This window comes from Akebia trifoliata, chromosome 8, assembly GCF_017979445.1.
Source record: "Akebia trifoliata isolate Shusen 1 chromosome 8, ASM1797944v1, whole genome shotgun sequence".
Lineage (NCBI taxonomy): Eukaryota > Viridiplantae > Streptophyta > Magnoliopsida > Ranunculales > Lardizabalaceae > Akebia > Akebia trifoliata.
In genome coordinates this window covers 1,080,731-1,106,500 of record NC_141382.1, presented here as the reverse complement: position 1 = coordinate 1,106,500, position 25,770 = coordinate 1,080,731, and the positions used below count along the sequence as shown (strand labels likewise).

Here is a 25,770-nt window from a genome sequence, read left to right as displayed (position 1 = left end):
TGAGTTTGTGTTAGTAGGATTTGAACTCATATCTATGATATCATCATCCAAAAACTTTACCGGCTAAGCTAACTGACACCTTCAGATGACCTCGAATAAAAAATAAAAATATTTCAAGATATTCTAAAGCATCTAAAGATAATCCAAGACAATATTTCATTTCAATTTGTGGTATATTTCGACTTATAATAATAGGTAGTGAGTAGTTACAAATTAACTTGATTGCACTCCCTTACTTTCCATTAGTATGATTGCACTCCAAAAGAAAAAAATAAGTTGCATTTCATCTTCTTCTATTTTCCATTCCTTCAACAAAAAAAAAAAAAAAAAAAACAAAGCTAGTAGAAAAGAGAGCTTCTGTGGGACAGAGATGCAACCAGTTGAAAATTAGTATTATTTAAGGGGTCTCATTCAGCACCAAACATTTTGGCCAACATTTTAGCCAACCATTTTTGTCCTACATGGGTTAGAAGTTTTGGAATTGGCTGATTTTTGGTGAGGATGATCTCGGAGATCATCCTCACCAAAAATCAGCCAATTCCAAAACTTCTAACCCATGTTTTGAAAAATGTTTTGCCAAAATGTTTGGTGCCGAACATTTCCCTTATTTAAGATGAGTTGCAACTAGCAACTTTTGACATGCAACTAATCACTTACAAATAATAAAAGCATCATAGCAAATAAAATTAACAAAAAAAAGAATAAAAAAAGGCATAAAACCCTAATCTTGAAATTAAGAAACAGCACCACTAAAAAATAATAACAATCAATTCATCATTTTCACAATCCACAAGAGAAGAGTTGCAAAGGCAACACGAAATCATATTTCTTCATTTTCTATACATGAAACTAAAAATATTGCAATATTAGAGAGAGAGAGATTTCATTTGTCGAGCACTTGGAGGATATGGTTCTCCTGTTGCTGTTGATAGTTCAGAGGAGGTCTTCTGGAGAGCATGATGTGTGGCTTAGGACCATGGGCGGATTTACAGTGGGGCACTTACCCTCACAAGAATTTTTAAAGTATATGGATTAGTGAGTTATTGCAACAAAGTTTAGTGGTGGATAAAAAAAATCTGCTACTATTGCCCTCACAAATTTCTTTTTCACTCTTAGTGCCCCAACAACTATTTTTTATTTTATTTGTTCCCACACAAAAATTTCTACTCTTGATTGCCCCCATGTGGACAAAATCCTGGCTCTACCCTTACTTAGTGCGGTGGACTACAAAACAATTGATATCCCAATAAGTAATAAAGGAAAAAAGTCAATTTTAAAGTTTAAACCCAAATAATGCGAGAATTTATCTGAGTTTCTTTTTCTACCTCTGATAGAAAGTCAATTCTTTGGGAGACGTTTCGCCACTTCAAGAGGAAGCATGACGTCCCTGGAAAAAAAAATAGAAACTTTATTCGAAAGGGTTCCTGCAAATTCACAATTCTTGATGATCTGAGAAAGAGATTTCTTTTACTTGTTTTCGTAAGTGTCATTGAAGTACTTCTCCGACTAGTACTGGATCTGACCCATCTATTTTCACTTGCACCGAATTCAACTTCAATCGTAAACAAGAAATAAACAATTGGGTTTGATCGATTTTTTTGTGAATTTGTTCCCAGAAAGAAAGGGAATTAGTACTAATTGACATAACCCTTTAAACCCTAAACACTAACGATTCTTGATCTTGAAAGATTAAAAAAGAGGAGAAATTACAGAGGATGAGAAAGTACGAAGGCTAATATCTTTGATAAAAAATGGTTTTTTTTTTAATTTGATCCAACTTTTAACTAGTTAACTATTATTATCATTGGTCCAGATAAGCCGGACAGGGATCGTCTAGCTGCGGCTGTGTGAGATGCCACGTACGAAGAAATCGTTTTTTGATCACACGTGACATAGTTTGATTGAATTAAAAAGTATAACATCAAAAGGTATCATGTATTCTAACTTTCAAAATTTAGAACTTGTTTGAACTTTAAACAATGGGAGTTAACGGTAAAAACCTTTACTTACCATAGATTTAGGTGACGTGTGGGAGGACTGCCAACGGATCCGATTCGATCGGATCGTGTCAATGTCGAACCAATTCGTTAATAGCCAACAGGATCGGATCAAATCCAATTTGAAAAAATATAAACTATTATCATACATTATTTATATCTAGATATAATATAATTTATATTATATCATCCCAATTAGATTGAAACATGATTGATCGAGAAAGTCGTGTGAATAGCTCATTACATTGATTCGTCAAGCTTATAAAAACTCAATTGATTTTGGATGTTTTCCTAATATAATAATCATGTTTTAACAAATATTTGTGGTTTATATCTATATAAAATAAGGGGCCGTGTAGATATGGGAGCCAGAAGTACTTAGAACATAAGTACTCTCATAAGCACTTTTTGAAGTACTATCTAGAGTAGGTAGATAACTGTTGTATGTTTGGATGTAAGTTCTGAGAAATACTATCAAAAGTACTTTTAATAGAGTTTTGTGTTTAGGAACTATTCTGGATTCTGTTAAAATGAATAAAATGCCCTTATAAGAATCAATTACTATTTTTAATATTATAAATCAACAAATTATGATCCACAAGAAATAAAAGTAATTATTGTTTTTATTCATAAAAACTTATAAAAACACCCAACACTTATAAACAAATGAAAGATATTATGAGCAAATATATACAACCACTAAAAATACGAAAAAGTTTTCACCACATCAATGGATAGTTATTGTTCACAGCAAAATTTTCAACCATGGTAGGAACCCTCAAAGATAAATCATTAAGTGAACAATTGAGAGAGCTAGAAATTCAAATCCAAATTCAAATATTATACTAAAAGACAACCACTACATCAATGGATAATAATATAATATTATTCAATTGCATTTTTTAGGGTATATTTGTCCCAAATGCTACACCAAAAGGCTACCACCACATCAATGAATAGTAATATAATATTATTCAATTGCATTTTTTAGGGTATACTTGTAATTTTCAAAATTTATGAGGGGTATACTTGTCCCAAATGCTATATCAAAAGGCTACCACCATATTAGTGGATAATAATATAATATTATTGCAATTGCATTTTTGAGGGCAGGCTTGTAATTTTCAAAATTTATGAGGGGTATATTTGTCATAATCCAATCATTTTGATGGTGTTATGTGGGTCTGCGCAAGAGTAGTTTTGAGAAATAGCACCATTGATATTTTGTGAAAAAGTACCAAAATAACTCCAAAGTAAAATAGTTTTCGTCAGGAGTTATTTATCCAAGCACCCTTAAAGCAAGAGTCAGAAGCACTTAGAAAAATCAATCCACACATGCTCTAATATTTTATTATTGAGATCTTTTGACTCAATTGTAGTATATAATTTTTTTTTAAAATTATTTTTACTATAAATATACATTTACAAAAAAATATATTTAAATCTAAATTTGAAAATCAAATTATTGGGTAAGGTGGGAATGAGAAAGTGTAATGATTTTCTAATGCCCCCTTTGACACATGTCCCCATCACAGAATCGTAAATCATTTGCCTTGGGATAAGCATAACCATGAGCCTCTTTCTTGCGTGTCCTGAGACAAATGATCTACAGTTATGTGATAGGAGTGTTTGTTAGAGGTGGGTATCATATTGTCACGACTCGATAAGAAAACTTATGACATGGGGGTAATTTGGGTGTAAGGTGAAAAAGAATTAAAATTTTGATTAGTAAATCCCAAATCACAAGAAACCTAATAGGATTAATATAGAGAATAATGGAAAATATTCTAAGTAGAAGTAAATTCTAAAGAATCTTCTCTAATCCTTATCGTGGTCTTTATACACCTAATTACAATACATCATATATTTTATTAACTCCTAGAAGTGCAATTCCTTTAAATTAAAAATGTATTATTGATTACATTTATTATTAATCTTGATCTCATTAATTGAACGATTGATGTCGGTTGAGAAAAAACAAATTGAGAAGAGAGTAATAAATAAGATCGTGGAAAATGGGTAACAAAATTGTGGGAATAGGGAGTAGGAGCATGATTGGCCTGATCGTTGGATCGAAGTTGACCATAGCTCGTTTGCCAAGAAAAAAAAGATTGAGAGAAAGTGATAAATAAGATTGTGGAATATGAGTAGCAAAAGCTATTGGAATAGGATCGAGGGCATGACAGTGGCATGATTGAAAGATTGGAGCCAACAATAGCTTTGTTGCCATGATAAAGAAATTATTCTTTGATTGTTAATTAGATTCTAATTATAAGAATCCTAATAAAGTTTAGACATGTTTGAAAAAATGCTAAAGTGATTGTGCAAGAGACGCAGACATGGAGGTGTGCACAGAGTCATAGATGCTTTTTCATGAGATACAAGTGAAAAGCATCTATTGTTAATGTGAACACCTCTACATCAGCTCAGTGTGTAACGCAGTGTCCTGCGCAGTCATTTTAGAATAACTCTAAAACAATAATAGAAAGAATTTAATGAATCTAATAATTTTTGGTTCGATTCGCAATAGCTACATCCAAAAGGAGGCTACATATTGGACGGTTGAGATCAAAAGTTACCATCAACGACGAGGATCATGGAATTGAATGATGGATCTGAGAACCATCAGAACATCACTCACATAGGTAGGTCTTCATGGTTTGTCCCTCTTTGAAAAGCTATAAACATATTTGTGCCCACAACCTACAAATAGAATAACTTGGGAACAAGGCAAGAAATATTTGAGAGAAAAAAAATATATCAAAAAGTCCACAAGAATGGATTGCTTGAACCTTAATTAATTGGAGGAAGAGTAAAGTCATGATTCCTGAAATTGTTTACAAACATGCAAAAGAGAGTTTTGGATCAAGGTTTTGGTATCCAATAATAAAATACCCGCTCCAATAACCGTGCAATCATAATAATCTGTTGGAAAAGCTTGGACCGAGGTTCTCATTTTAGTTATATGGACTCTAATGTTTGTTCTAATAACATATCAAACATCTAGGATTCATGGTTTAGATTAGGTTTATTATAAAAAATACTAATCTAAGAAAATTATTTACAACAATACAATTTCCCAGTAACAGTAAAATCCTTCCCGTTGAAGGATTTTTGAAGGATATATAAAAGAAACACATGATTTTAGAGATAACTAATGTCCAGTTGAAGTCTTGGATATGTGAAAAAATGAAACAACAAAGAGAATTGAAAATCGCTCATAAAACACAAGGATTTACATGGTTCAGCAATGTGCCTATGTACACAAATATGATAAAAAAATCAAATCACTATTTTCTTTCGAGTTTTACAGTGATAAAGATCTCTAGTAGAAATAGAAAACCTTTAAGAAAATATTACATAATTGCCTTTTGCAAAATTGTAAAAATTTGATTTGGGGATCCGTTGCCCCCCCTGCATCCCACGTAGCTTAGTGTACCCCCAACACAAGAAGACATGTCTATATCTCCTCAAAAATATAGAAACACCCTAAAATAAAATAAAAAATCTTTAAGAAGATATTACATAAGTACCCTTGCAAAACCCTAAAAATTTGATTTGAGAGCTCTGTTCCCCTGCATCCCATAGCTAAATGTACCCCCAAGAGAATACAAGACATTTACACAATAGAACTTATGCTAGGTGTTCATCAAATTTGATAAGATGGCCTGATATGAATCCTATGCATTGATAGCTCTAATATCAATGGGTGTCCAATTAATCAACATATGGGACTGTGGTTCAGACCATATCAGTAATTGGGTCAGTGCAAGACACTATTGTCTACAAATTTTCTCCCTCCAAAAAGACCCAACATGATTTGATTGGGTCTGGGTCGATTTTATGATCCAATTTAGTAATCAGTTTTTGACCCAACCAGCAGACACCCCTCATATAGTTTGAGTTTCAGAGAAGAAATCAAAAAGTGAAAAGTGTTGTAAGAGTTCAAGAAAAGAGAAATAAAGGAACAAACCCAGCACATTTCTCTAATTCTAATAACCTTATTAGATGCACAAAAGTGACTATAAAGAATTCTTCTAATAGGAGTAAAAGAACCTTCACATATCAAACATTCTCCCAACTTTTTCCCTATAAAAACATCAGCAAATTTGCCCATCACAGACTCAAAATAGTAGCATTCATCGGTACCATGGCTCCTCCGCTGCCCGGGTCAAGGCAAACAGCCCAACGTGGAAACCTACTTCGAAGCATCATCATTACCATACTAGCCCTAATGGTCCTTTTTGGTATAGTCGTGTTCATCACTTGGTTAGTAATCAGACCAAAAAAACTAATCTACACCGTCGAGGATGGAAAAATCCATGGGTTCGACCTACACGACAACCACCTGAATGCCAGCTTCTACTTCGTCTTGAATGCACGTAACCCCAACCATAAGGCGGCGTTGTATTACGACTCAATTGAGGTGTCTGTATCTTATGATCATGAGACACTTGCGTTTGGTCATGTTGAACCCTTCTTTCAACCACGTCGTAATGTGACTAGGATCGAGATGAAGCCCACAGCAAATTATACGTCACTATCTGGACCAAATTTTAACGATCTTAAGCTTGAGAAATCATCAGGAGACATCGAATTGACAATTCGATTGAAGGCAAGGATACGTTTCAAGGTCGGGTCATGGAAGTCGTGGCATTACAAATTAAGGGTCTTATGTTCCTCGGTCGAGGTGCATTTGGAATCCGCTAGGGCCTTCAAAAGGACCCAGTGCAAAGTTGATATTTAAGAAACATCACTATGCTTGATTTATTTGGTTGTTTAGAACTTAGTGACGATTGTTTGTTCTTTTCGCTTCTATGCTTTGGGTTGATATGATTAATGTGTGAAACTTTCAATTTGGGGAATTTTTTTAATTATTCTTTTTTTGGTGGTGTGGTTGTTTGATCAAGGGTTGAGCTTGTAATATAAAGCTTTCAGCCTTTTTTTTTTTTTTACTTGTCTTAAATTATTTTGTGAAATAAATATACTTTTGTGTTGGTGGGTCAAGCTCAAGGTCCTGATGGTCATTTGGATTCCCTCTAAACAAATATCGAGGATCAGTTGATGCGATGCTTAAATTAGGAGAAAAATTAAAATTATCTCGATCAAAATATTTTGTGACAAAGTGATTAATTGTTTAATATTTCAGATTCATCAATGTTACATTTTGAAATAAGATGTGAAATCTCGTATCCAGATCTGAAATCGCTAATCAATTAAGAATTAAGAGACCCTATTGAAGAAACTCAACATTAAAATATATATTACAGTTTATCTGACAATGATCAAGTGAAATTGCTTCTCGATCGTACAAAAAAATCAAGAAATCCTAAGTGGATTTATCTAAATAAATACATGACTCCAAATTTATAAATTTCTAATCAACCTAGAACCTTAATTACTTGTAATAATAGCTAAAAATAGAACATTCTAAGAAATAATTGCTGCCATTGTTAGCAATTTGGCACTTCATGAAAGTAAACGTTAGAAGAAGAAAAATATTTAAAGTAAAAGAATTAAAATTATATAGAGAATGATATAAAGTAACACTACTAGTTGGAGGTAAACCCTAACTAATCATATCTGTATTCTAATATTTGTGAGCATTTGATTTGTCGTAAATATTTTCTTTCTCTTTTCTGATGATGGGGATGTCCAGACCCATATGCTTGATTAACAAGGGTGAGGCAACTAATCTCTTAGAGCATCATTTCTCACCCAGATCCCTCAAGTACATGCAATACTCCACGAACCACACCTATATACCAGGTATGCCAAGATAATCCTTGTGGATGGCCAACGTGGGGGCTTGAACTTAAAATCTCGCCCTTCTTGAAATTGTTGTAAATAACATGTTACAGTGCATTTTACAAAACTAGAGACGAGACGAGACGCATTTTATGCAATTGTTTTTAGGTTAAAGACTCCTCAAAATTGTGGGATCCGAAAACATGGTATCTAATAAATAGGGTAAAGCATGTGTCTCAATGATACATCACATATCCTTAAGATAAATCTTAACCACTACTTTCATTTTGTAACGATAGGGGGATTCTATTTTCTTTTTTTTCGGAATCATTTTTCATCAATCAATGGATCTCAATTTTTTATTTAATTTATTATAAATAAATAATTTTTAATGCATTAATGAAATTAATTAAAGATATTTTTTGTAATTTAAAAATATTAATTTTTGTGAATATACATCAAATATCATCCTTCTCACATTATAACGGTGAGGATATACTATTAAGTCTGCCCATAAAGCATGATAACAAACATCACAAATGCAAGTCTTTCAAGAGATTGAAGATCACAAACATTAGATTCTCTCTATCTCAATAACCTTATTAGAAACCCAACAAGTTTAATCATCAAATCTATGATGATTGAAAATTCAAGGGATCATCTCCATCAAGCCTTGGAAGTCTCTGCTGCTTCTACTTTCATCTGAGCCTTAATGGCTGCAGCCAACTGATCATAGGCTTCACCCCAGGCCCCACCCATTTCTTCACTCCACTTTTCTCCTAATCCTTCTTTAATTGTCCTCAGCAAAGCTTCCTTCACAACCTGAAAGGGTAGAATAGAATAAATTGACTTAAATATCCATAGGAAACTAATAGATGATCCTCGGGATTCACACTACTCATACCTCAAAATGGGGATCGATAACGCCCTTCTTAACATGAACAGACCCCAGGTTCTTTAGTGTGTTTTCAGCCACCACCACCTCACCTTTCTCTCTGAGCTCCACCGCGGCCTCACAAGTCTTTATCAATCACATTCATGAATATTATTATTAATTAATCAGTTTTACATAATAGAAAGAAAAGATAACCCTTCTACAAATTTTTCTTATTTTAAAGCACAAATTTATAAAATTATATTCAAGTACAAAACATATAAAGATGTATACACACAAATTAGGAAAATTTGGACTTTTTAGTAAATAAAATATATAGAGTCCAATCGGATACACTTAAAATATATATATATTTTTTTAAATTAAAAAAAAAATTACTTTCTACTTTCTACTTTATAAAAATTACTTTCTTTTATCATTATTTTGTTCACTTTCTACTTTTTCTCCAAACAAGACCATATTAATAAATAAGTCTCAAAGAACATAATTGATGGAGAGCGAAATATAGAACACAAGAAATAACTTAACTCAAAATCATACAAACCAAATGCCAAATTAAATAAAATATCTACTATCTATATGGAAGCATCTTTTTCACACCTGAGTAGAAGCATTGAAGAACTTCTAGGAAGAAGAAAAAAGGAAGTGCAGTCACCAAAAATGTAGAATGATCATTTACACTGAGCATTGTATTTGATTTTATTGATTGGTGTGTTATAAAAAGATGGTGTGTTAATATAATATTTTAATGTGATTTTTGATTTTAAAAGAGGGCTTCTATCTCTCCAAGATTGTGTTAATTCTTTGGTGATATACATATAATTGAGATGCTTAGTAAAAATTGGTGTGGCAATAGAATCTCTCTATAAAAATTAGATTTTTTTTTGTAAAATTAAATCACGGGTCCCGCTTATAGTGACTAAGGGAGATCATGACAGCCGACCAACCCACCAACATTATTTTATATATTAAACGATCTTCTAAATTATTGATTAATGCTGCTGGTGACATTAGGATTTACTGAGATTTTCACATTTCTAATATGGAAGTGCGCACCTAACCGTAGATGTGTTTTACTTGTATCTAGAGAAAACAATCTATCGCTATCACTTCAATGCAGTGAAAATCACATTGAAAAACATAGTCCCAAGAAATAGATTGAATGTATCTCCTTTTCAAAATATAGTGGGCACTCATTAGCAGACATATTTAATATTAGTCTCAAGAGATAGATTGAGATTCAAAAGTCATAATGTGATCGTAGAAAACTTTTTTCGTCAAAGCAAACTCCAACTTCTCTTATATGTGTCAAGTCATAGATTGAAATGTTAAAGGATTAGATGTGAAGTAATGTAATAAGGTGTATTATATTACATAATATTATATTTATGAAAATTTATATAGGATTAGATTCAATCAAGACTAAGATAAAATTTAATTAAGTACAAAAAGACAACGCCTTAGTAGAGGTGGAAATCACAAAAAGGACAACGTGCTTACACGTGCCTCAATCAAAGCTTAACTTGAAAAATGTTCTTCTCTTTTATTTAATCTATCTACTCTCGTAATGGACAGGCAACTGTTTACTTCGAAATAATCTTGCTTATGGTTCGTGACCTAAGTGACCATGGATTTAGATCGGTATATCCTTTTAATTTCTAAGTAAATTTTATTAGAATGTATTTTTGTAATCAATCTCAATCTTCTTGGACAAAGAGAGGATAAATGGGTAGGCAAAATGACAAAAGAGTGGATGGATGGAAATGGTTGAGTGGATAAAGTAACAGACAAAAGTATGGATGGATGGATAAACAATGGGATAAGCTTTAGGCAATGTTTAAAAACCAATCTGAAGATTTCTTACCGTGGTGGTTGAATCATGGTTCAATTTGATTTGATCAATTTATATCAGTTGTCTATGTTTAAAGTATATATATATTTTGAATAATGATTTTCTGAAGCCCCTCTGACACACGCCCCTTGACATGGCATGTGCTAGAATCATATATGATTTTCATCGGGATACACAACTGCATATATTTATGAAGATGTACAATTGTGTATCCCAAGGGAAATTTTATGGTTTTAGGTCATGCCACATCAGGGGCGAGTCTTAGAGGGGGTGTCAAAAAATCATGACTCATATTTTTTCTTAAATTCAAAACTGATGGTTCATTGATCGAGCCAATTTTATGATAAAATCTGGTCGAACCAGTCAGGTCATGGGTTTTGGGGTTCGATCCGGTTTTTAAACACTTCTTTAGGTCATTTGATCTCTCTCTCTCTTAATAAATTTAATTTCCAAGGCAAATCACTCACCATCTTGAAGACCTTGACAGCATGAGCCTTGAGTCTAGGATTATTTTGAGGGATCTCATCTGAGTCCTTCATAAAAGAGAACATTCCCTTTGCAGCAGGAGCTATGTCAAATATCCTAATTTCATCACAAATTAATGATACATAGATTAATAAACAAAACCGTCTCACATAAAAGCTTTTGATCTTTTTTATAATATAAATGTTGATGTATATATATAAGTAGGTAGTAAGATAAGAAGGGTTACATACGTTGTAAAGAAACGAAGGCTTAGTTCTGGTATGTTTTGCTTCATGATCTCCCATGATTCCTTCACCAAAGTTTCTTGTTTCTCTGTGAAACTCATCTTCTCTCTCACACTCTCACTCTAAACTGTCTTTTTTGTTGGGTTAGATGTTAGGTTTTAGCTCCCAAAACTCCTATTTGTATTTCTTATTATTATGTGGACCACGAGATCTCCGTGGGAGGGGTGAGGACGCTACGTTGAGCACGTGAGTTCCATTCAATCCTTCAAGGAAAATTCTATTGACACAAACGATGAGATAAGAAAATATTCTCTATATAAACTTCTGACTAGGTTTACTTAGTTAAAACTTCTGACTAGGCTTACTAAGTAAGGATTTCACCCTCACTAAGGGTCCTTGGACTCAGTGGCGAAGCCACGATTTTGCCGATGTGGGGACAACCAAGAGTAGAAATATTTTTGTGGGGGACACAAGAGTGAAAAAAAAAAAATTTGTGGGGGACAACTAAGCGTGGCATTTATTATTATTAAATTTTTTTTTTTTGTGAGAGTAATAGTAGCAGATTTTTTTTATCCACCACTAAAGTCTGTTGCAATAGCTCACTAATTCATAGACTTTGAAATTTTTTGTAGGGGTAAGTACCCCCATAGCCCCTGTGTAAATCCACCCCTACTTGGACTCACCTTGTGGCATCCAAAAACATGATCCGATGCTTGAGGGTTGTAGAGGACAAAATTCTATGAACTTTGGCTGACAAAAATATATCTATATATATATATATATATATATATATAAACATGATCCGATGCTTGAGGGTTGTAGAGGACAAAATTCTATGAACTTTGGCTGACAAAAATATATCTATATATATATATATATATATATATAAACATGATCCGATGCTTGAGGGTTGTAGAGGACAAAATTCTATGAACTTTGGCTGACAAAAATATATCTATATATATATATATATATATATATATAATATATATATATATATATCTATATATATATATATCTATATATATATATATATATATATATATATATATATATATAGGGGGCGTTCAATGGCCAACTTTTTGGCAAAACATTTTTCAAAACATGAGTTAGAGGTTTTGGATTGGGCTGATTTTTGGTGAGGATGATCTCTATGGTGAGGAGATCATCATCACCAAAAATCAGCCCATTCCAAAACTTCTAACCCATGTTTACAAGCTGAAACATCGTAGACCGTCCATTTTTTGTAAACTGTTTTTGATGGGGTTAGAAGTTTTGGAATGGGCTGATTTTTGGTGAGAATGATCTCCTCACCGTAGAGATCATCCTCACCAAAAATCAGCCCATTCCAAAACCTCTAACCCATGTTTTGAAAAATGTTTTGCCAAAAAGTTTGCCCTTGAACGCTACCCATATATATATATCTCGATAAAAAGTTATTTTTCACCATTGAATTTAAATTTTAAATTTGGAGTTATGAAAATTTGGTAGCCATCCATTTTCAAAACCTTTGATCAAGCTAAAAAAATTGTTTTTTTGGATCTGTGTTTTTTGAAGAAACTTAGAGGGATGTGGTGTTGGATTGTTGATGTGGTAATCAATTTGAGTAGAACGACTCGTGATAAGATTTAAATCATTATTAAGTTAGTAAGAAAAATATTTCTCTAAACTGATCTCTATGGAAGATGTATTTCACTTTGAATGTATAGAAGATCTCTTCCCATCTCAGTCGTTCATCTCAGACACTCGTTCAACTTGCATGGACCTAAGAAAGTTCTCCAAATAGAATGGTGTATTGTGGCAAAGAAAATTAAAGCAAGTTTCTATTGCCACACCAATTTTTACTCAGAGTTCTTCAAGATGTACGAATTTTTTCTTGAGATATTTCTCAATATGTGCGTAACTTATGTTTGAATTGCAGATCCAATACACTGTTCATTTTTATTCACAAAAATGTTTTCCAACAAGTTCGTCACTTTTATGGTCAACGAACTTGTTGATAAATTGCCAACGAGATCATAGGTAATTTTAAAGTGACTTTTATAATCAAGGAAAAATTATCAGCAAGATCGTAGGTAATGTTAATTCACTTTAAAATTACCTACCATGTCGTTGGTAATTTATTAATGAGTTCACTGATTATAGTGGATGATGGGTTTTGAACCTAATGACTAGGCAATGAGTTGACACCCATGTAAAAAACAATGACCAATAAAGGAGGGACAAGTGGCAATGGTTGGGTTTCCTTTTAAGGGCTAGAGAAGATCCTATAAATAGGGGAAGGAAATAATGAAGGTCTTTATTTTTTTTTTTGCACAACATTCTCCTCAAAAGGGATGACAACTTCGATTCCTGGACTTCATGATCATAAGCTCTTGATACGGACTCTACTTGATGATAATGTACCTAGAATTTTGGAGCATAAAACCATTGTTGAACGATTACTAGAATGATTTAGGCAATAGTAGGGGGCTACTATATATGACACATTTGATTTATCAAAGATCTTATCTGTCTTGTAGATTTTTCTTTTTTAATCATCAACAATCTTGTAATAGTTTCAAGGATAGTGAGCAACTCTTCGAAACCTAGAGACGTAATCTGGATTTTGGACGAATCCTATGAACAAATCTTCATATTGTACTCTCTCTCTTCCCCTTTTTAGTATTTACTACGCTACATTCAAGTTTTAACCAAGGTGTCATAGGCCAATACTACGGAGACAATAAAAAAATGGCGTAATACCAACATTAAACAGGCTTGAAACATGGTTGTAGACAGTGGTGGGACTACCATAAGTGCTACTTGATACGTGACGTGCTCAAAGACCTTATCCTCCGTGTATATAACAACAAATTGGGAATTGACAATTATAAAAATGACGAATTCGCTAGAAAACATGTCTTGGAAATAAAAATGAACAATGTATCAAACTCAAAATTTTGTTATATTCAACACATGAATGGAGATTCACCCATTTTTCTTTGAGATCACATGAATTGGGGTGCTCTTAGTAAAATTGGTGTGGAAATAGAACATCTCAAATTGAAGCTTCAAATAAAAAATAATTCCCGAAAATGTATTAATCCCGAGGAAACCAATTTTGTTAACACATACCAGTCCACGTTTTATGCTGTCTCACTCTCAAACCTTGGTTGAGGCTAGAAAAGTTGGAAAAATGATCACCTCGAGTAATGTTTGAGATATAGAATCGATTGATGTCAAAATGATTCCCTACTAATTTTGCATCGATTCCTACGAAATCTATGTTTTTCCTCCTATCTAAGTCAGATGTTTGATGTCATTTGAGGTTAGAGATGGTGATATTATCTGAATGTGTCCAAGTGATCTGAATAGGCATTCGTTCCGCAACACACAATAAAAGGAATCGACACATTATAGTTGAGTTTGTTTCAATGTGATCTCAATTGTTGGTGGAGATTCAATTAAAGAGCAATGTTATAAATAAGATAAAACATCATTGCAAAGCGGCGATTGTGATGCCTAGGCATCTTAGTGATTGCTTGGAGAAATGGTATGTTGATATTGAAACAATGCCAACATGTTTCTCTCGATGAGACTGATTAGATGATTGATATGGGTTTCGAGTAATAGTTTGTTGGGATACTAGACGTCATACCTTCGAGCAATTTAAATGAAACCAATAAAGAATTTATTGTAGTCATGAACCGAGAAGAACAAAAGAAACACACTGCCAAGAATGAGAGGAGATTCAAAGAAAAGAGGTCATCAAGGGGCTTTAAGGATTTTTACTCAAAGAAGACAACTGATCTAGGGGTTGTTTGAGACAAGAACACTTGTGATTTTGGGCTGTTTGATGATGATATAAGAAACCCTAGAAGAACATATGGGTGTCTTTATCCTTAATTGGGATCTCATAATAATTAAAATGTTACAGAAAAATGTTGGTGTGGCAATAGTAGTTTTTTGGGTGAGTGAACCATGGCCCTACTAACCATATTTTATTTATTTGTTGATTGGTGGACCGGTTTATATTGATTATTAATTAACTATGCCATATCATATCTTTTGGATTTCGAATCTTGCATTATTGGGTTCACGACTCTTGAAATAATTGATGGTGAGCTGTCCTCCCAAATTTTCATTGAAGAAAATAATTTAAAAAAAAAACAAAGAAATTTGTTAACATATGGTACACATTAGAGAGTATTTAAGTGCATTAAATAGACATTGAAAATAAGTATTTGAGGGTATTTTTGGTAAGAAAAAATTTTAGGCCATTTTTGGTAGGAAATTAAATTTCCTACTAATATTTAAAGACATGTTAACAAAACCCAAAAAATAAAATAAGGAATTTTTTTTCAGGAGGTAATCTGTCAATGAAACCATATATTACCATTGACTCATTTCACACTAGAAAGTTCCTCGAGATTTGTATGTGCTCCTATTATTTTAATCTCTCTTAATAGACACGTTGCGCTTCATTAGAGCAATTCTAACTCACGATCCACGTCTTTAAAATTTAGCTTCAAATTGACCTCTTCTTTGAATTTGGAGAAAATGCTCTCCTACGAACCAATTGGAACTCCAACAGGTCACCCCAAAGTTTCTCCATGCCCAAAGGCCCCTGTTCTGAGCCCAAGCCTCCGGCTCAAGCCGGTAAGCAAAGGCGCCGAAAGCAAAACGCAGAAGCGGTCAGTCTGAATATCCAATATCTACTAGACAACTCCCAACCTACCAATATTACCGTCTAGTCATTGAAAATAAATATGAGATAAAAACTATATTTAAAACATGTTTTATAAAAAAAAATGGAAGTCAAAATAATATTTATGTAAAAAAAAATGGGGATAAAACAGGTATTTACCAGTGTTAAATAATAAAATAGAGATTATCTTTAAAAATTCTCAACGTCTATGGATTTAGAGACATGAATAGTGAAATAGAGGTACTGTTAAAGATTTAGAGATCGGTTGGAGCTAGGTTTGTAGATCTTTACCTCTAAATTTAGAGATATAGAGATCAGGTGGAGTTGCTCTTCTGATAATCTGTTTGTTCATCTTCTCAATTTTGCTCACTTCTCTTTGGCAACAATTACTAGATATTGATTTTCCAAACATTTTATTTAGAAATTGATAAGAGTCTATGTTTGGATCCCAACTTTAAATATAGTTGGCCCATAAGGTCATGTGGGTTGCACTCTACCCATTATTCCCCTTCTCACTTGTAATGAAAATGAACATAACATGAATCCATGATTATTAAAGTTTTTCACACGTCGTCTTTGCATCTAAAATGAAAGTATTATTCTAGTAAGTCCTCAGAAAATGATTTTCGTTAATAGAAACCTATCAGAATGAACAATAACTTTTTTTGTGGCCATGGTTAACGAAGAAGAAGAGGAAAAGGAGTGCAATCCCCCCCCCTCTTAGAATGCATACATATATGGAGTGCAACTAGTCAATCCCTACTTAGTTTTAATATAGCGAGTTAATAGACTTGCCATAACCTTTCTTTTGAGAGAAATTTTATTATCCAACATATTATAGGCATTGTGCCCTTGACGGTTGAGATGGAGATTTTGGTTGGATTTCTAGTGTCCATCGTCGTTGGATCATAGAAAAATCTTTCATTGTGTAGGAAGAAATATAAATAATAAGTAAAAAGAATTTTGGATCTGCAAGAAATAAGTAGGAATCCTTAATAGTTGTATTTCTTCTTTGGACTCCTAGGTAGCTTTGTCAAATGGATCAGATCAGACCCAAAATCTTATCCATTTCGATAACTTCAGGTTTGGATCGATGTTTTGCATTCTGATAAGGTTTCGATCCAATGTCTTATTGGATGGGATCTGGATCAATAAAAAATTATCCTAACATGGGCTAGGGCAAAATTCATGGGCTTGAAAATTTTGGGTCCAACCTACATTTTTGTGGGCAAAATATAAAGCACCTACTCTTTTTTTTTTTTTTTGGGTGGACCAAGTAAGGTTAGCGGGCTATTGGTCCCAATTGGATGGGATCACTGATCTCTAGGATTAAAAAAGGTTTATTAAGATCAACTTTTCGTGGGAATCACGAGAGGATATTGTCCAGTTCAATTTTCGTTGGATATCGAATATCCAACGACGTTGAACACTAACATTTCCCTTTTTTTATCTTTTTGTGAAAAGAAGCAAGTTGAAGATAGTGGCATCTTTGGTGACGGTGATACCTTGTCGTTGATTGCGGAAAAAGTAAAGCTATATGATGGTAGTGGGCCCACCGCCATATTCTTTTTCAACATTTGATGGACACGTGTTAATCTGTTCGAGCAATCGAGTGAGATGATATCCGTGACACGTGGGCTTTAAAACCGCGTGAAACGCGATGAGAGTTGCGGAAACCCTAAGGAACGAAAGATCTTTTCGTTGGGTTCCTCTCTGTTTCTTCTCGTCTTCATCCTCTGTTTTCTAATAGGTTTCTTCGAAGAAGATTTCTTTTTTTCCATTCTAGGGTTTATCTGATCAGGTAACTTTTATCCTTCCGCCGCTTTTATATTTTTTTTCATATTTTTTTAAATTTTTGATTCAGCTACTCGGTTGTTTCTGTGTTGTTTCCTCTTTCAAGATGTATTTTCTTTGTGGTTTCTGCGAATTGGAGCTTTAATTTGCCTCTGGATTTCATTAATTCTTTGATTTTATCCATAAAATTTTGTCAATCTAGCGGTTCTTTAAAACGATCGGTTTCATCTTCAGCTTTGATTTTTCCCTTTTTTTTTTTGTTGATTGAAGTTCTGAAACTCTTTCAGGATTTTTTGTGTTTCGGAAGTTACTTTGATTTTATTTGCCTGATCTGCTGTTTTTGTTATCTTTTGTTAAGGATATTTTCTCCTAGAACATATTTAATGGTTCTGGATGGAGTAATATTTAGATTTGTAAATTTAATTATAAAGTGAAGAGTTTGAAATTTAAAGTCAACAAGTGATCCAATCTCTGGTTTTAGTTTCGCATGCGCAGTAAAGAAAGTAGTTTGAAGTCCATTGTATACTTTATCTAAGATTTCGGCATAAGATGATCAGATTAGGTCTATGTGAGACCTAACTTTAGTCCCTGATTTCCCCATAAGCTTTCCGCTTAAGCTCTTAAAAATTTCGGTAGAGAATGGATCAATAAAGATTGATTCTACTCATTAAGGGTTTAGATGTGTTTCTGCAGATTTGTAGATTTTATTTGCCCGATCTGCTTTTTTGTTATTTTTTATTTTCTCCTTGAACATCTTTAATGTTCTGGGTGAACTAATATTTGGATCTATAAATTTAATTACAAATAAAAGTGAGGAGGTTGAACTTTAAAAAGTCAACAAGTGATTCAATAATTTTCTGATAATCTGATCAGATTAGATCTATGTGAAGATGCTTTTATCATAGATCTACTCTGATCAGATTATCCGAAAAGGTCCAAGTCATAACCATGAGACAAAAGATCTTCTTTCTAAAATTTATCATCTAATCCGGAATTTAATTTCTGCCCCTAATTTGAGTGCCTGACTTCCCCATAAACTTATCTATAAAGTTCTAAAAATTTCATATAGAATGGATCTATTAATATGGATCTCACTCTTAAAGATTTAGTTGTGGTTCAGCAAGTTTGTCAATTTTATTTGCCTGATCTGCTGTTTTCATTATCTATTTTTCTATGATATTTTCTCGTTGAACATCTTTAATGGTTTTGGACAAAGTAATTTTATGGATGTAAATTTAGTTGCAAATTAAAGTAGGGAGTTGAACTTTAACGTTGAGAAGTGATTCGATAAGCTTGTTAGGAAGTTATATTGTAAATATGCCCCCTTTATGTGAAGGGTGGTTCAGAGTCTATTAGAGATCACAAGACCAGTCGAGATGACTGATTAAACAACAAGCTGACTACACACCGGGACTACTTACAAGAAATAAGTAGATACAATCCCATCTACCTATGAAGTCCTCAAAGAAGAATCCTTTAAATTCCTTAAAGATCTTACACCAATAGAACGAAAAACCCAAAATAGAGATAACATTCTCTTGCAGATGTTTTTTTTTCCTTCAAAGAGAGAGCCATATCTATCCTTCTGGACCTCTAACAAACTGCGAAAGGAGTAAGACTCCAATCAAAGCCCAATTTATATTTTATTATTGAATTCTGTATTAGCCGATCAGATTAGATAGACAGGAATTGGGAGCTTAATTATTCTCCCCCTTACTTGAACGCCTGATTTCCCCCATAAATTGTTCTCTAATTGAGCTGTTAGAAAACCTGGAAATTTTATATGGAATATAAAAAAAAATGAATTATAGAAGTTAATCTGCATGCACATAACATCAGTTGCAATTCGACAATCAGAAAATTTTCTGTCATGTTATGTTTCTTGCTCACTACCCACTACTATGGTTTCAGCCTATCAGGGATGTCAACCAAACTCTTTGGCAATGATCTTGAAAAGGAAAGAATATGTTTTCAAGGGCGACAATTGTTCTCATCAAACCAAATATTGATATACAGATTGCTCTCTTTGTTTTGCAGGACGTTCAGGGACCATCTTCCATTTCATACAGGGTTTGGGGATCGTCAAAAGGGAGACTTTTCAAGAAAATATATTTTATATATTATCAACAGTTTATTTGGCAGCAAAGGATCTTGACTTGATTTTTGAAAGGGATAAAGCAACTTCAAAACTTCAACTTGAAAGAGAGTCAATTTTATAATATTCCACTAGGTTTTGACATCAAACTATTTTGAAATAAGATAATAGGATTTTATTTTCTCTGGTCCGACCCTAGACAAGTTTGAAGACATGGCGGGAAATGAACAGGTGTTTGTTTCCTTTCTAAAACATTGATAATTTGCATTAATGAACTATAAATAATTTCTGCTTCCTTGAATATTGATTTGTCAATTTTTTATTTATTGGCAGCCTGGAGTTAATGCAGGTAATTCACTTTCTCGGCAGTCTAGTGATTCTATAGCAGGTATTCCCATCAAGAAAAGGAGGTTCCCTTTGGTTCGGCCTCCTTCACCTCCATCTCAAACACCGTCATTGCCAGTAGAGTCAGATCTACAACAGAAAGAACAATCAAACTCAAAGCTAGAGTCATCTTCGTCAAATGCCGTTGGTCCTATAGCGGTTTCTGAGTTTGCTGCTACAAGCAAGAATTCTTCCGAGGAGGAAAAAAGTGAACATTCTAACTTGATCCAAGGCATTAATCCCCCTGGAGACAATCTTCAGGAACCGACCCTTACCATAGCATTTGGTTCTGTATCTGACGTAGGCAACAAAATGGGTGATGAATTTGCATTCCAGAATATTGCGGGAAATACCGAGCTGCAATTAGAGCCAAAAGAAACTCTTGTGCTGCAAAAAGAGATGAAAAATGAAGGGAAATTTGTGAAGGATGATAAATATAATATTTCAAAAATGCCTGTAAATACTGAATTGCTGTTAGCACCTAAGGAAATGGCTTTGGCAGCTCATAATAGTCAAAGGATCCGCAGGGATGACGAAAAAGTGGATCCCTGTTCGTGGAATTTAGGGTTGAATGAGGGGAACAATAGTAATGATGGTGAAACAAAGATCAATCGCACTCCTCCACGTACCCAGAGATCGAACTGGGATTTGAACACTATGATGGACACATGGGATGGCTCTACAAATGATTCTACTGTGGTTCATGTTGCAAATGGTTTAGATGGGTTGGATGTAGCTGGAAAATGTGATATGAAGCCTTTGATATACTCAACCAAGAAGGTTCTTAATGAATCCGAAGGCACCTCTGTTACTTCAGAAAAACAGATCCTTGAGAAGAGTGAGCATAGCCCCAAGTTGTCTGGCTTGTCTTCTCCTGACCAACAACTTAAAGTTGGGGATCTCCTACATCTAAGTCTTAGTACATCTTCTGGTCCAGTCTGCAGTCTAGGACCTTCCCCTTCATCAACAAAGTTTGATTCACGAAGTGTGCTATCTAGTCCAAGTTTTTCTGGAAAACGGGTACCACAATCCAGTAATTTGAAACCAGTTGGTTCTAGGACAGTAAAATCTGAACCATCTGATGAGAGTAATAAACAAGACTTTGATATAGACAGGCGTTTAACATCAGTAGATTTTAGAGCAGTAAAGTCTGAACCATTTGAGAGGTTGCCTCAAGAATCTCATAAATCTTCGAATGTGAGCATTTTGAGGTCCTTGGATCATGGAGCTGTAAAATCTGAATTAGGTTTTGGAGATAGTCATGAAACTCTCAAGACAGTAGAAGGAACATCAAGGCCTTCAGAATGTTACACATTTATTGCAGAAAGGCCTATAGATGGGGAGGCCTTGCATCTTTCAGATGTTACTACTTGTACAGCGGCAGGTCCTAGTACTTTAGGGCTATCTAGCCCTTCGACTTTTCCTTCTACTGTGGAAATTTCAAATAGTGTGGAAGTAGCAAGCCTGTCTGAGTTTTTTGCTTGTACCAAGGGGATGCCTTCTAGTGGGGTTCAAACCCAAGAAGCAAGTGAAACAGTTGGTGAAGAATTGAAGGTTGATGACGCTAATCCTGAATCAGCCAGATTAAAATTGACGGTTGAAGTTAACGTAGAATCACATGTGAACAATGATCTAGCTGGAAGTGATGAAGAAAGGATCAACTTATCAGCTGATATGCAGGAGGATGAGGATTATTGTGATACTGACAATGAGTCAGATGGTAATCATGTCGTAGGAGATGTTATGGATTCAAAGGATGGCCATCATGGCGGTGAGGATGACGATTACGAAGATGGTGAGGTCCGAGAACCATTGATGCATAATGATACCAATTATGTACACGCAAAAGGGGAAGCAGAATGTGCTGATCACAGTGAATTTAATGATAGGGAAATCAATGTTTTGGGTTTTCCTAGTGATGAACGTGGCACTACACATACCGAGGATGGAAACACTAAAACAGAAGGTCCTGATGAAACTAAGGATACTCGTGTAAGTGGAGAATTTGATAACATTATGCCTAATGAAAAGCATGATCAGTGTATTAGTCCAGTGACATGTATGCAGGAATCTGTGACGGTTGAAGTGACAGCCACCGGAACTGAAAAAAAGAAACCCATTGAGGCAGCTCAAAGAAAACTGCTAGACCACATTGCAAGGGAAGATGGCCTGAAGGGTCAGGAGATGGAATTGGTGAGCGATGGAGCTCCTAGTGCAAGCCAAGGAACCTCAACAGGAGGGGGTGATCAGGGTGACACGGGAAGCCAACAGGACAATGTCAAAGGAACTACTACAGTGGAAACAAAAAGTCCAATTTCATCCAAAACGGAAGCACCTGTAAATGTTACTGAAGCAATTAAAGACACCAATAGTAGAGGTAATCGAAGCCGGATTATTAATTTGGCTCGACCTTTTAATGGATCACCATCGAATAGAGTGAGATCTATTCCAAGCAGGCCACTACCTTCACGAATTGAGAGAGAGAGATATAATGATGTACTCAGTGGAGATAAATTACATCCTCGAGGGAATCGGTAACATTTCTTATTGACTTTCCAACCTTTTCTTTAACTTATATTTTATTTTAAAGATGTACAGGTATTTGATTTTTTTTGTTCTTCTTTGTTTAGTAATAATGACAGTTCCATAGATGGGGGACACAAATTTGAAAGACAAAGAAATCAAGATCTGCCTGTTGGAAGTACTGGATCAGATTTTATCCATGGCAGAGGAAGGGTTGACAAGCGGCTAGATTCTCCACGTGTTGATTGGGAATCTGATCGTGAATTTGCTCCAGAAAGTTGTAATGGTCCAACTGGTTTTCGGTTCGCTGGATCCAAAAATACTGGTTTAGTTTCCGCTGCCAAGGCGGAATGTAGTGGCTTTATTGTTGCTCGGGTTGGTACGATTGTAGGTGCTGGTAGAGGAGGGAGGAAGCCCTTGAATGATGAGTTACCAAATTTCGGTCATCGACCGTCTAGGGTGCGATCACCACCCGGAGGAGGGAGAGAGGGCCCTGTGTCACATGGTGTGCAAGTGGTCCGTAGACCACGAAGAGATATTAGCCCGGGTAGATGCATTGGGGGAGGTGGCCCTGATTTGATTGGATTGAGGCACGAAGAGAAGTTCATAAGGAGTTTGCCAGAGGACATGATGGATCCTCCTGTGTTTTCACGCCCCCAACCTCAATATCATCGAGTGGATGATTCTTTTACTCGGAGAGACAGGAGCTTTTCACCAATTCCAAGGAGGGTTCCAATAAATATACCTCGAATTCGGTCAAAATCTCCTGGAACCAGAGCACGCTCTCCTGGCCCATGGTCATCACCTAGAAGATCTCCCGATGGGTTTGGACATTCGGAGCTGACTCATCGCAGATCTCCGCCGTTTTACAGAATGGAGAGGATGAGATCTCCTCATCAACGTCCTTGTTTTGCAGATGACTTGGTGGGCAGAAGGCATGGTTCTCCTCCTTTTATTCCTCGACTATCCAATGACATGGGTGAGATGGTTTCCACTAGAGAGCATGATCGTCCTAGGCCATTTATGCCCCCCAATAGGAGCCCATCTGGCAGGATTTTACAAAGAGGCACCCGCAGGTTCAATGTGATAGACCGTCGAGAAAGGACGGAAAGTGATGAGTTCTTTGGTGGGCCTATGCACTCTGGCCGATTTCACGAGGTTGGAGGCGATGGAGGTGCAAGGATAGGTGGTGAGAGACGTGGGCCTATCCGTTCATTTAGACCTCCTTATAACGATGCTGATGTTGAGAGTTTCCGTTTTCATGTAGAAGATGGTCCCAGAACTTACAGATTATGCCCAGAAGCTGATGCAGATTTTCATGAGAGAGGCAATTTGAGGGAAAGAGAATTTGAGAGACGGATTAAAAATCGACCGGGGAATCCCCCACTGAGAAGGACAAGAAGCATTGAAGAGCAAGAAGAAAATTACAGACTTGGTGGTGAGCAAGGATGGCATGATGGTGGTTTGGAGGATGTATCCCGAGTGAAGAGGAGAAGATTTTAACAATTATCCTAAAATGTTATAAGCCCCCCAGGATTATAGAGTTGGAGTGGGGATGACACAATAATGGATACCCATTGATCTTCCAGGAAAATTATGTCAAGAGAGGGCAAGGAGCGAAGAAGAGCACGGGGAAAATTATAGGCATGGTGGATGAAAGATTTTTCTAGTATCGAAATGCTATGTGGACTGACGTTCAAGTGGAGTTGTATCATCTATTTGGTATGTGGACTGGTGTTCAAGTGGAGTTGTTTTTGTTTCTAGTGTTTTTAAGAATAAGAATTCAAATGGAGGTGTAGATCTGGCACAACAAAAGAATGATTGCAAATACATACTTTTTAGGGTCAACTCGTGAGCACAGGGCGGATCTAATAATGCACAAAGTGACGTACTGAGGAAGGTGTCCTTTGTGGTGAAAACCTGTTTGCCCTGCCTTTCCATTATTAATCCTTAGATGGTGCTATGGCTGGTCTGCACAGTATAGTGTAGTTCTCTCTGATACCATGGTTGTTATTTCTTTTGAGAAACATATATCGTGAGTTCCTTTTCTTTACTACTACTACTACTACTACCCAATCATGTGGTCTTCAAGCTGCGGCATATCAGAGGACTTCTGTTAACAAGTTCTTTACTTTCTTATAATATATAAGTTTCTTCTACTTCCTTATATTTAAGGACTTGTTCTGCCCAAGGGAGTTGTACAAGTTCTTGGATGGTGTTGTAAAGGTTGGCTGGTTCTATGGTTCTGCTGGGATGCAGGAACAATGAAAAAAAGGTCCTTTTTTCTATGCACAATATGCTATATTAACTGATTTGTATCTATATGACGATTACCTCTGAAGGATCCGCTACATACAGGTTTCAATTTGGTTGCTGCACTTGTTGTATGGTTCTATTTGCAAGCCGTGCTTTACGACTGTGGGACTAAATGAAATGAAATGAAATGACAGGGGGGCAGGGTAATGGAAAAAAATCATCTTTTTTTTAATTTTTCATGCACAATATGGCTTAAGTAACTGGTTGAACTTTTGCATGTTCTGTGTTTATGATTATTACCTCTGAAGGATCTGCTTGAGGTATAGGTTTTGATTGGGTTGCACTTTGTTTCGAGCCGTGTTTATGATGGTTGGTCGGATGACTAAATGAAAGGTGAGTGGCAGGCAGGGTCCCATGGGAATATGTTGCACTTGGGGAGGTTCGATTTCTGGGATTTCTGTCTCGAGGGGTTGAGAAGGAAATGGTTGACAAAGGATGGACCAGAGCGATCCTTTGATTTGGTGTGTCCTGTCATGGGAACCTAAAACTGAATGAACAGGTAGTCAGTCTACTGGGAAGTTGCCCAGTGATCTTGCTCTGTAACTGCTGGAGTTCATTCGAATTGGTTGACCTTTACCAACAACCACCACAAAAAAAATGAAGAATTATATGATGATGGATAAATATGGCTACTTTGCAAAGGAGGAGTACAAATGGTATTCTGTTTTCTGGTGATTAGCTTGACTTGCAGATATGTTAAGCGAGATATTTCTTCCAGTTTTTTATTTTTTAATTAAATAAAATAAAATTATACGTCTTAAAACCA

The 25,770-nt window shown here is 35.2% G+C and overlaps 3 protein-coding genes across 4 annotated transcripts; 2 read left to right on the top strand and 1 right to left on the bottom strand.

The window, feature by feature from the left end:
- The first annotated feature begins 6,068 nt into the window (after positions 1-6,068).
- LOC147395300 (uncharacterized protein At1g08160-like) lies at positions 6,069-6,996 on the top strand. Its single transcript, XM_086451187.1, has one exon. It carries the CDS (start codon positions 6,148-6,150, stop codon positions 6,742-6,744), a length of 597 nt encoding a protein of 198 aa, XP_086307313.1. The 5' UTR covers positions 6,069-6,147; the 3' UTR covers positions 6,745-6,996.
- A 1,203-nt stretch (positions 6,997-8,199) lies between these two features.
- Positions 8,200-11,366, bottom strand: HB2 (hemoglobin 2). Its single transcript, XM_086451675.1, has 4 exons — positions 11,209-11,366; positions 10,960-11,074; positions 8,650-8,766; positions 8,200-8,567 (listed from the first exon to the last, which is right to left on the bottom strand). Exons 1-4 carry the CDS (start codon positions 11,301-11,303, stop codon positions 8,412-8,414), a joined length of 483 nt encoding a protein of 160 aa, XP_086307801.1. The 5' UTR covers positions 11,304-11,366; the 3' UTR covers positions 8,200-8,411.
- Positions 11,367-17,539: 6,173 nt separating this feature from the next.
- Positions 17,540-25,770, top strand: LOC147395298 (uncharacterized). Of its 2 annotated transcripts, XR_015180997.1 has the most exons (5): positions 17,540-17,693; positions 19,724-20,012; positions 20,115-22,699; positions 22,796-24,963; positions 25,047-25,770. XR_015180997.1 is itself a non-coding variant. In XM_086451949.1 (4 exons), exons 2-4 carry the CDS (start codon positions 19,995-19,997, stop codon positions 24,189-24,191), a joined length of 3,999 nt encoding a protein of 1,332 aa, XP_086308075.1. In that variant the 5' UTR covers positions 17,540-17,693; positions 19,724-19,994; the 3' UTR covers positions 24,192-25,066. The 2 variants fall into 2 exon arrangements, 1 of the variants encoding a protein (XP_086308075.1); XM_086451949.1 differs by having other exon boundaries at positions 22,796-25,066.